The sequence below is a fragment of the Elephantulus edwardii genome, unplaced genomic scaffold (assembly GCF_000299155.1).
Source record: "Elephantulus edwardii isolate Elephantulus edwardi_28Jun2011 unplaced genomic scaffold, EleEdw1.0 scaffold00002, whole genome shotgun sequence".
Lineage (NCBI taxonomy): Eukaryota > Metazoa > Chordata > Mammalia > Macroscelidea > Macroscelididae > Elephantulus > Elephantulus edwardii.
In genome coordinates, this window is record NW_006399752.1 from 2,770,449 (window position 1) to 2,782,782 (window position 12,334).

The following is a 12,334-nucleotide window of genomic DNA, read 5'->3' on the forward strand; positions in this document are numbered from 1 at the left end:
GAAAGGAATTGGAAGACACAGAAGAATTTCATGAAACAACATATGAGCAAGAGCCTATGGTGATGAAAGAAGAAGTTCAGGCTGCTTTGAAGGACAAGGCCAAAAATAAGGCTCCAGGAATAGATGGTATACCAATTGATATATTTCAGTTAACAGATGCTGCCCTGGACGTGCTCACCAAGTTGTGTGTGGTGATTATAACATACATTATATAGCGATTTAGAACATAAAAATCTCTATAACCCAGAGATTTTCAGAGTTTAGAGTTAGCACCACACATAGACTCAGAATACAGACCCTGGAGCCAGGCTGCTGGGACCTGAATTCTGGGTATACCATGTGTTAGCTATGTGGACTTTGCTTAACTTCTCCGTGTCTATTTCTTCATCCATTAAGTAACTCATTCATTACTGTCAAGTTGAAACTCACTTCTAGCTGACCCTCCATTGGATTTCTGAGGCTCTAAATCACTTGGGAAGCGATAAGCTAATTATAATATCTGGTTCATGGTACTTCCTCTACAGCTGGTGACCAATAAATTCACACTTTGATGAGTAAAGCATATGGAAGAGATTGGGCATGGAGTGCTCAGGGAAGAGGGAGAAAAAATGAAGTAATAAAAGGATAATGAATACATTCACACGAAATTAAGCCATCAACCTCAAGAGGAATGCTGAGTTCACTAGCTGGTTGTGACTGAACCTGAGAGCTTGAACACTGATGGCTTGGGAGCAATATAAACAATTTCCTAAGTAATGGTTTGGTTCTCTAAACATAAAGTACTATGAGTCACCTTTTATTTACAAGTACACAAAATAATTTGTCAAATAAAACTAGTCTCTATAACAACAGGCCATGGTCTTTGCAATTACTATACGTCAGAGACCTGGACAATGACTAAAGATGACAGAAGAAGGACTGATGCCTTTGACGTGGTACTGGAGAAGAATACTGAACGTACCATAGATTGACAGGAAAATAGGTCTGTCTTGTAAAGGGTAAAATCAAGTTTCTCGTTGGAGGCAAGGATTTTGAAGCTCTGTCTCACATACTTTGGGCACATGGCCAGGAAGGACCAGTCCTTAGAGAAGGACATCATGCTTGGAAGGGTGGAGATATGGTACAGGAGGGGAAGACCCCAGATGAGATGGATTGGCACAGTAACAGGAGCAATGGGATTAGGTGTGTCAGAGTGAGTCTGGCTCAAGGGAGGGCAGGGTTCAGAGATAATACTGTATGCAGGGCTGTGGGTGACTCAATGGCACAGAATAACAATAACAGCGAAATCAAACAGGGAGGTATATCTACCTCATGAATATGGTTAATTTTTTAATATTTAGTACTTCATCTGGGGTTTGGTTAGCACTCTCACTATATTCTTTAGTACATCCTATGTCAAGGAATGATTCCTCTGGTGGCCTAGTGGCAAGAAGCTGCACTGCAATCCCAAAGGCACGCGGTTCGTATTTACCAGCTGCTTCACAGGAGAAGGATGGGCAATCTCCTCCCATATGATTAACTGCCTCTGCATCTTCTGCAGAAAGTCAAGGAGTACAGTCCTCAATATGGAGTGAAGATCAACATCAAGAAAACAAATATTCTCATCACTGGACCAACTGGCAGCACCATGATAAAGAAGACAATTGAGATTGTCAACAATTTCAGCTTTTTTGGCTCCACAATCAACACTCTTGGCTCCAGCAACCAGGAAATAAAAAGATAGATTAGAAAAGTCAGCTGTCAGGGACCCCTAGAGGGAGCTGAAGTGCAAAGATGTCTGTCTGGAGACTAAGGTGTGCATGGTCTTTTTTTTGGTTTTTGTTTTTTTAGACCATGGTCTTTGCAATTACTTGTAATTACTTGTATGCATCAGAGAGCTGGACAATGACTAAGGATAACACAGGAAGGATTGATGCCTTTGAGCTGTGGTGCTAGAGAAGAGTAATGAACATCAACAAGTCTCTTCTGGTGAGAGTGAAACCAGCTTGTTTCCTGGAGGCAGGAAAATTTTTTCCCCTGATGTGTGTGTGTGTATAAATTCGTTTTCTTCCAAAGTTCATATATACTGTGTTTCACACGATTCTTCATTCACACTGTATTTCATACAATCATTCTCATGCATTATGTTTTTAAAAATTAATCATAATTGGACCTTATCCTTCATTACACTGCCTCTTCTCCTGGGTCCTTCCTATTACTTCCCCTCCCCCCTCACCAAAGTGTGCAATCCTGTGGTTTTAACCCTACTCATCCTCAGCCCCCCCTTTGAATTCCTATATATGTTTTACTAGTTTTCCTTCTATGTTTATAATAATGGTCTTACACAGTATTTGTCCTCTTGAGACTGTTAGTTCACTCAGCACAATGCTCTCCAGCCTCTCTCAAGTTCCACAGTATTTTTCAAAATTGTTGCTCCTGAGTGCTGCATAGTATTCCACTGTGTGAATGTACCACAATTTCTCAATCCATTCAGTTGTGGTTTGACATGTGGGCAGTGGTTTGACATGTGTTTGTGACAGTGAATAACACTACAATGAACAGTGGTGTGCAAATCTTCATTTGTGTCTCAGTTCTAATTTCCTTAGGGAATATTCCTCGTAGTGGAATAGCTAGGTCATATGGAGTTTCTACATTTAACTTTTTGAGGAAATGGCAAACTGTCTTCCATAGTGGTTGTGCCATTTTACAATCCCACCAACAGTGTATGGGAGTTGCCACCTCTCCATATCCTCTCCAACATTATTATTTGCTGACCTACAAAACTACTGGGGTGACACAGTATCTCTGGGGTTTTGATTTGCATCTCTCTTATTGACAGTGATTTTTGAGCACTAATTCATGTGTCTGTTGGTTACCTGAATGTCTTTCTCAGTTAAAAGTTTTTTTCACGTCTTTTGCCCATTTTGTAAATGGGTTATCAGTCTTTTTCATCTGGAGAGGTCCATGAGATGAGACTTTCTCAATACTAATTGTCTCTTGATTTCCTGGCCACTGGTGCCAAAAGCGTTGACTGTGGAGCCAAGGAAACTAAAGTTGTTAACAATATCAATCTCTTCACCATCTATAATAATCCTGCTAATCAGCTCAGTGGTGAGAATCTTTGTTTTCTTGATGTTGAGCTTCAGTCCATATAGGAGGCTGTAGTCCTTGATCTTCTGCAGCAAGTGCTTCAGGTCCTCCTCAGTTTCAGCAAGCAGAGTTGTGTCATCTGCAAATGCAGTCTGTTGATGAATCTTCCTCCAATCCTTATGTCACATTCCTCCTCATACAGCCCAGCCTCCCAGATGATCTAATCTTCATACAGACTGAAAAGATATGGAGACGGGCTATATCCCTGGCGTACACCCTTCCCAATTTTGAACTATGCAGTGTCTCTTTGCTCTGTTCTGATGACTGCCTCCTGGTCCAAGTATAGGTTTTGCATAAACACAATCAAATGTTCTAGGATTCCCATTCTTCTCAGAGTCAGCTACAGTTTGTGGTGATCCACACAGTCAAATGCCTTTGCACAGTCAATAAAATACAGATAGACATTGCTCTGGTACTCACTGCTTTTAGCTAAGATCCATCTAACATTAGCTGTAATATTACTAGTCCCACGACCTCTTCTAAATCCAGCCAGTACATCTGTCAGCTGTTGATGTACTTCTCCAGTAATTCTGGATGATTTTCAGCAGAATCTTACTTACATGTGATATTAGTAATATTGTTTGATAATCTCCATGCTCTGTTGGGTCACCTTTCTTTGGAATATAGTTTTTCATAGTATTTTATTGTTAACTTTTTTACTTCAGTTGGCTCTGTTGTGAACACTGCCCCTTTCATTTCTTATTCGGATTATCTGTGTCTTTTCATTCTTTTCCTATGTTAGCTTTGCTAGTGGTTTGTCAATTTTATTGACCTTTTTGAAGAACCAACTCCTGGTATTGCTGAAAGTTTCAATTGTTTTTATGTTTTCTATTATGAACACACATGGTTCTTAACAGTAATTGCTTTAGAATTAATATGATTATTATAAAAAAATAAATTAACCTGGTATTCTTGATTACCTAGTGAGAGTTAAAGTATACCAACAGCATATGTCTATGTGTTGTAAGAAGCCCCAAATATTGACTTTTCTAGTCACTGCTTTAGCCTCTGTTGTGGGGGAATGATCTCCAACTACCTTAACTGCAGAGACATGGTCTTGCACATCATTAACAGCTGTGGGACCAATATAAGAGAGTGAGCTTTCTACACTTTGAGGTACCCTGGTGACAGTAGTGGACAGAGAGAGAGGGTGGAAACTGGCACTGCTGTGGAGAGGCTGTGGAATGGTATAACCAGTGGAACTCTGTGATTAAAAAGTTTTGCTTGCTGGATGATTGAAGGAAAAGCTGACTTAAAACTGCTTTGAGGTAAAGTCTGCTGCATAATTGAGGCTTCCTGAATTTGTGCTGCAGAACTGAACCCAGACTATCACTAATTGAAGAATTGCACCATCTTAGTCTGATTTGGGATTACCAGGCTAAATCTGGACATGCATTGTGTGATAACTCTTTGCTTCCCCCATTGTCCAATCTTGTTCCTTAATAAACCCCACAACAGTGAGTAAAATCTGTGAATCAACAACAGATTCACACTCAATGATTGGTAGAAATAGGTTCAGGAGCATGAAGCATGACATGTCTGACCAAGTAGCTGTTTGTTGCTATGGCTACTACTGATGGGAACAGTTCCCCTTTATGAAGTGAGCAGTAGTCGGACTTGGACTCTCCCATGATGCATCAGATCCTTTTGCAGTCTGATAATGTCAATGTGAGAAACAACCATCCCAGATGCTTTCGGGAAGGAATAGCACCACAAATCTCTCTCTCTCTCTCTTACACACACACACACACACACACACACACACACACACACAGCCTACATCTGTTCACAGAGCAATGAGCATGAAATCCCAGTGCCAGGGTTCTTCTGTGAGAGGTCAGAGGGACTTTGAGATTATTTACCATTCAAAGTAAATGCCAGTAAGTGATCAAGTCTTGCTGCTTGCTTTATAAGGACCTGGCATGGCATTGTTGTTGTTGTTGTTGTTATGTGCCATCGAGTCACTTGCGACTCATAGTGACCTTATGCACAAGAGCTCTAAATGCTCTCCTATCCTGTGCCATCCTAGCCATTTCAAATGCACTTATTCCCACCGCTCCAGTCATAGAATCGATCCATCTTATTGAAGGTCTTCCTCTCCTTTGCTGCCCCTCCACTCTGCCAAACATGATGTCCCTCTCCAAGGACCAGTCCCTCCTTGCAACATGCCCAAAGTATGTCAGACGAAGCTTCAGAATCCTTGACTCCAAAGAGCCTTCTGGCTTCACCCTCTCCAAAACAAACCTGTTTGTTCTCCTAGCCGTCCATGGTATATTCAATACTCTTCTTCAGCACCACAACTCAAAGGCATCAATTCTCTTTCTATCAACTCTATTCACTGTCAAATTCTCTGATGCATAGCATGTAATTGTGAAGACTATAGCCCGGATCAGGCACACCTTAGTCTCCAGTCTGACATCGTTGCTCTTCAGTACTCTTGAGAGGTTCCTCACAGCTGACTTTCCCAATGCAATCCGTCTTTTGATTCCTTCCTGGCTGCTGTTACCAAGGGTGTTGATTGTGGAGCCAAGTAAACTAAAACTGTTAACTATCTCATTCTCTTCACCATTCATACTGATGCTGCCAATTTGTCCAGTGGTTAGAATCTTTGTTTTCTTGATATTGAGCTTCAGTCCATATCGGAGACTGCAGTCCTTGAACTCCTGCAGCAAGCGCTTCAGGTCCTCCTCAGTTTCAGTAAGCAGGGTTGTGTCATCTGAATAATGCAGGTTGTTGATGACTCTTCCACCAATCCATAGCAATATCAAATATAAACAGACATTAAGGGAAGCAGAACTAGGTACTGGCAATGGAACTTGCTTTCTTCTCAGAAGGTGAAGTAAACATTTGTTGACAATGCTATTTCATGGTAAATTAAAGCAGATTTGCAACTTAATGCCCACATTGTTCAATGCCTAGAATAAATGATATAAAGCTCCCAACTCAAGGGGCTCATAGAACAGTGACAAGGTGAACTTATGATACACTGTGTAAGAGTGAAATCATAGACAAATGTTATTCACCTTTTAAAGCAATACTATTGAATGTTTACAGACTGTTGGGCTCCAGGCATATAATGTTGAATAAAAAAAGAGCTCTACTCTCTCTTCATGGATTAGTAATTAACACAGGAAGTAGGTATTAAAATAGCAATTCCATGGAATTCACCAGTAATGTTAAACTGAAATAAACTATGTGAAAGAACCTGGTTCTCAGTAAGAGACAGGAGAATGAAGGAACCTGGCCTAGACTTGTAGAATTGTCAGAGAAGGTAAGAATGAATATGGAGAGTAAAGGGAAGATGCTATGGAGACAGGATGTGATCTGTACAGATATACAGATGAAGGGGCCAGTGCTTTTTCTAAAGAACCAAGCAAGCATGAAGATACAAATGGATAGCTGAGTATGCAGCTGACTAAGATTTTGGGATGTATGAAATGGTAGTCACTGACATAAGTAATTTCAGCCAAAAGTAGATAAGAATGTCTGATAAAAAGCATAGTTGTTGTTGTTAAGTGCCGTCGAGTCGCAGGCAACTCATAGCGACCCAATGAAGGAGAGTCCTTGACGCTTGGGTGCCTTTCATCCTCTCTCCAGCATAGAGGCAAAAGAAATTATTTACAATAGGTATTAAACTCCTCTATTGAGATGTATTAGATTATTTAATAGGGTAGCCTCTTAATCACCTACTACACATCAGAGAGTTAGACAATGAATATAGATGGTGTTAGAGAAGGGTACTGAATATCCCATGGGCTGTCAAAAGAATTAAGAGGTATGTCCTGGAAAGGCTACAGTCAGTGTGCTCCTTGCAGGCAGGAATGATGAAGCTTCATCTTTCATACTTTGGACATGTAGCTAAGTGAGACTATTCCTTGAAAAGGGACACCATGCCTGGAAAGACGGAGGGCCAGAGAAAACGAGGAAGATTCCCAGAGAGATGGACTGACACTGTGACTTCAGCCATCGGCTCTTGTGTGTCAGGAATGATGACGTTGGCACAGGATAGTGCAGGTTTCAAGAAGGTTGTTCATAGGGTCGCTTGACAGCCCCTAACATTAACAAACAACACTCCCCTAATAATCCCTAGAATTGTGAGTTTATCTTTCAAGTCTATGTAGCCACTGTAATGGACCAGCAGATTTAGTAGTAGTGAGAACTTAGGAGGGATGTCGATGTTGATAGAAGAAGGTGCAGAGGAGTGTGGAGGTTTGTTTGACCACTCAGCAATTGATTTGTGTTGTTGATGTCGATATGGGCTCTTTCTCCTTATGGAATTAGTTTGTTAGTCACTACCACTTCTACTGCCACTGTTTTTACAATTATTTGGTAGCTACACAAGGGACAGAAATGTAGGTAAGGGAATGTATCACAGAGAAACACACATATCTATAATCATTAAAAATGTTTCAGCATCCAGTCCATACTTACAGTGTACTCCATGGTACCATGTGGCTTCTGGACTACCATCTTCTTTTCTTTTTTATCATGTGTTTTGTTCTGATTGTCATCTGAAAAAGAAATTGAACATAAAGAAATAATTTCATGTTCAGTAACTGTAGACAGGGTTAATGTACAGTATACAAGACTCGCTTTCAAAGTGATTTTGTTTTTTTTAGGAAAAGAGCAAAATATCAAAACACTAATAAAACTATGGGTCCAAAGAAGTCACGCTAATAAAAGCATACCATTAGACAATGAATATATGAATACATGTTTATTGCTAACTATACGGAGTTCTGGTGGTCTAGTGTTAAGAATCTGTGCGAAAATCCCAAAGAGATGCAGTTCAGATCCATCAGCTGCTCCACAGCAGGATGGACCATCTCCTCCCGTGTGCATTACTGCCTCTGAAAAGTCACTGGAGGCTCAGCACTGGGTCAGTTTCAACTCTATGTCACACAACAACAACAACAACAAAATAGAATACATACAAATACAATGAGGTAATCATTTAACATTGAGCATAGTTGTTTAAAATGAAAATGTAATTATTAACAGGTTAAAGTAAAATCAGTGTCTTCATAATAAAAATGATACACACTGCAAGTCAATACAGTTCTTGTAGAAAGTTATATGGAACAATGTTGCAAAAGACAGGAAAGAGATAGACTTCTTTGACTAAGGAATCCTTCTCTTGGGAATTTATTCCATAGAGTCAATTCACACAAAGAAAAATTATGTATGTCACAGCATATTGTCAGTGCAGTATTATTTACAATAATGAAATCTGGTTAAAGACATTCATCACTTCACAATATATATTAGGTTGAAGCAAATTTTTGCAAGGCAATACCACTGCTGAACACTCTCAAAGGAATCAGAGTGAAAAATTTGGGAACAAGTGGACCAAAATGTGGAATAAAACTGAAAAACAGAAAAAGCCAAGCAAACTAGTAGATTCGTGGAATCTCTAAGACTATGGCCATTTTCACCCTTTGAATTTAGAATAAAATTCGTCCTTATACTTCAACTTCCAACCAAACATTACACTGGCCTATAAAGTGACCAGAAACACCAGAAAAGCTAGTTGATAATTACTAACCATGTAAGGATAAATCCAGGAAGGTAGAAAGGGTCTGGATAGAAAGATTACTAGCAATAAGAATTACAGAAGTGTGAAAAGGGAGATTACATCATGAGTATTGTAATTCATATTATAAAATAAAATGTATATGAATGATTGAATGAAAAAGCATGTTTTGTAAACCTTCATAAAAATGGAAAAAAAAGCTATCATAAAAATCAGTCATTTATTGACAGCTGCATACAGTTCAACGTAATTATTACAATTATCACAGTCCTGGTATATCAACCTATCTGAGAGTATTTTCCAGACTTCAGAAAACCACAGAAACATATTGCAATGGATAGAAAGAAAAGTGGATAAAACCCAAACCAAATCCACTGATACCAAGTCAAACGTGACTCATGCATATTGACTACAAAAAGGTGAGGGGCCCTGGTGACCCTAGTGGGTAGGGAGTTGAGCTGCTAACCCAAACGTGTGTGTCTCTGGTGGTTCAAATCCACCACCAGCAGCTCCACGAGAAAGATGAGCAATGTCCTCTGTGCAATTTACAGCCTCTGAGAACCCAGTGGAGGGTCGGCTATGAAATGATTTCTCCTGGGTCACAAGGAAAGATAGACAGATGCTCCAACTTACAGTTGTCCAAAAAGTGCAAACTGAAACGAGGTAGCACTCGCCATTTTTGTTCTGGGGCAAAATGAACATGCTGGGTCATTCTTGTATTGGTAGAGATAGAAACGGCTACTAAGAATGGAAACAGCCATTTGAGCAAATTTAGTAGAGGTCCCGGGTGACCCGCTTACGAGGACCATAAAGTGACATGCTTGAGACTGGTCATCACGGTGCCTCTGTGGCCGTGGGGGCTGGAAGGTAAAACATACATACAGGACACACACAGGATGCCACAGAGTGGTGTCTAGAAATACAGATTAGAAGCAAAAGATTGAAATCAAGAGAGATGTAATTGGATCCACAAACCAGCATCATTTATGTACCTTTAAAAAAATACATGCACACAAAACAATCACACAGATTTTCAGGGACATGTACAAATAAAAGGCTATATGTTAAATACTGGGACAAGATGAGGAAGGAAATGGCAGGATAAAATGAGCATAAAAGGGAATTTACTAATAAGTAACAATAAAGTTCAGCTCTAACCAGTGATGGCAAGCCATAAACTGAGAAGTGTGGCTAACTCAGCCTTCTATAGCTGAGGTCCACATCCATATTGACAAATACATCAACAATAATATTTCATCTGTTGTTGTTGTTGTTATGTGCCGTCGAGTCATCTGCGACTCATAGCGACCCTATGTACAACAGCCCTAAACCGTGCTCTATCCTGTGCCAATCTCATTGCCTCTGACACACCCATCCTGATTGCCCCAGTCACTGAATCAATCCACCTCATAGAGGGCCTTCCTCTCCTGCACCGTCCCTCTACCCTCCCAAGCATGATGTCCCTCTCCAAGGACCGGTCTCTCCTCACAACATGTCCAAAGTATGTCAGGCAAAGCCCCAGAATCCTTGCCTCCAAGGAGCAGCCTGGCTTCATCTACATGAAGAATATGAGTACATTGAGTAAAACCTGGAAGGTAATGCAGAAAGGTGAAGAGAATTCATTAATTGGGATGATAAATGGACTTTTAAAAATTTCCTTCATACTGTAAAAAACTAAAAGAGAAACATATTTAAGTAGTTGTTGCTATTAGTATTTTATCAGGGCATTCATGTGTTCTAATGTGACTATTCATAGTAACAATGACTTTGAAAACTCCTTTACATTATTATAAACCACCTCCCTACCTTCCGGTGACCATGGCTATGTTATTTCAAGAAGATGCAACTAATGACTGTTCCCATCTTCCAAAACTAATTCTTCAAATAAGGAGATTTCTACACAGCTTAATCAGAAACCAAATCACATTTTCTAACTCCTTTGGAACAACTCTAAATATTCATCTGAAAAGTTCTGGACAAGAAAGCAATACACGTTAGCCACACTTTACTTTTCCTTCGAAAGAAAAAGCCAAAGTCTGTTTTTGTTTTGTACACTTAGATGGTAAATACCCTGGACTGGTATTCCCAGACATGTCCCTTTAAGAGATGTATTGTCATTACACGAAATATTGTTTACTCCTCTTACTATCTCAGTTATTTGTCGTGCACTCTGGTCTCCATACTCAGCTGTCACTTAAGAGCCTCTTGCTTTCAAAACAGCCTCTTCATATTCCTATTTCTAAAACCAAAGGTCTGCCTTCTTCCAACCTGTGGTAGTTTCTGGTCCACACTCTTGCACAAACTGCATATCATTATATTGGGTCCCCAGAGGGTGTGCTATTGTAACAAACCTGCTCTTTTCCCTGAACCTTGTAAAATAAACCTGAGCTGGTACCCAAATCAAATTACATTCAACTGGTAAAGCTGAATAGTGTAGAAAGATGACAGACATGTTAATGTTACTTAAAAAGAAGAAAAGGAAGAAAAAAACCCCAAAAAACCTGTTCTTCCAGAGACTAAGATTTTGAGATACTTGAGAGTAGGACCATGATGTACCTACTTTTGAATGTCTTGTGCTTCAACACAATACTCAGCACTTATGGTCCAATGAATTTCCCAGTATAAGTAAAACCACCTGAGGAGTTTGGTTGCCAGGCAACACTACACTGATCAAATCATATGTACCTGTCAAAGTCCCAAAATGATACTACATTTTAACATTAATTCAATTTAGAAAACAGAAGAATTGTAAAATTCTTAGAATCTAGTTGTCTTTACACCATTGTAGCACAGGGTAAGGTCTCATACTATTTTCTAAGCTTTCTTTTTGGGAGTAAATTTTTCAGAAGACTGTCTCATGTTTATAGCAGGAAGCCTGTGTCTCTTACCAAGCCGGGCTTTGCAGCATCTAGTCCACCACACACTGGAGAGGTTTCTGACCCTGGTGAGAACTGCGCTAGGACTTGACCTGAGGTAGGAAAGGCCTCTTCTGGGCTCCAGGATAAGGTTCCAACTCCAGAGTTTCTGGGTAGGACACATGGCCACCCTCAAGGGCAGAACTGTCTCCCAAGGATACCTCAACTTGCAGCTTCAGGCCTTTCCATATATACCCAAACACTGACCCTCTCCCTCCTCCTTTGTGGGAGAGCTAGAGGCAAATGCAGCGGAAGGACCAGGACCGTGACAGAGGGGAAATTTGGACAGGTGTTTGTTCCTCAGAAGCCATTCAGAACAAAGTACCTGAACCTCTTACTTGCCCCACCCCTGAAATTCAGTCTTCAGAGTGGGTCTGTCCCCGTTCAATTAAGGAAGTATCTACAACAAAACTGACAAATCCTTATAGGAATTAAACACAGGCCCTGCAGCCTAGTTCACCTTGTTTTGCATAAATTGAGGGGGGTAAGGGGGTGTTGTATGAGGTGGGTAGGTACATTTGTTGACCTCAATCCCAGCATATTTAATGCCCTGCCCACAAGTCCTACTTATTCCCCACTCCACCGCCTCCTGGTTCCTGGACCTGAGAAGATTCTCAGGAATGAATCTACTGAAAGAAACACTCTTCTCTCCCTGGCACTAGGAGCCCAAGAAAGGAGAGAAAAGGAACCCTTTAAGACTTTAGGTTTCCTTCTGCTTTCCTCTTTGAGAGCATCTAGTCAAGTGGGATTCTAGGAC

General features: G+C 40.4%; 1 protein-coding gene across 1 annotated transcript in view; it reads right to left on the reverse strand.

Annotated features, from left to right (window-relative positions):
* NCOA7 (nuclear receptor coactivator 7) overlaps positions 1-12,334 on the reverse strand; it is a 146,635-nt gene that overhangs the window by 101,875 nt on the left and 32,426 nt on the right. The window contains exon 3 of the mRNA XM_006879141.1: positions 7,561-7,640. Within this exon, the coding sequence (XP_006879203.1) occupies positions 7,561-7,640 (80 nt within the window). The remainder of the gene's footprint in view (positions 1-7,560; positions 7,641-12,334) is intronic.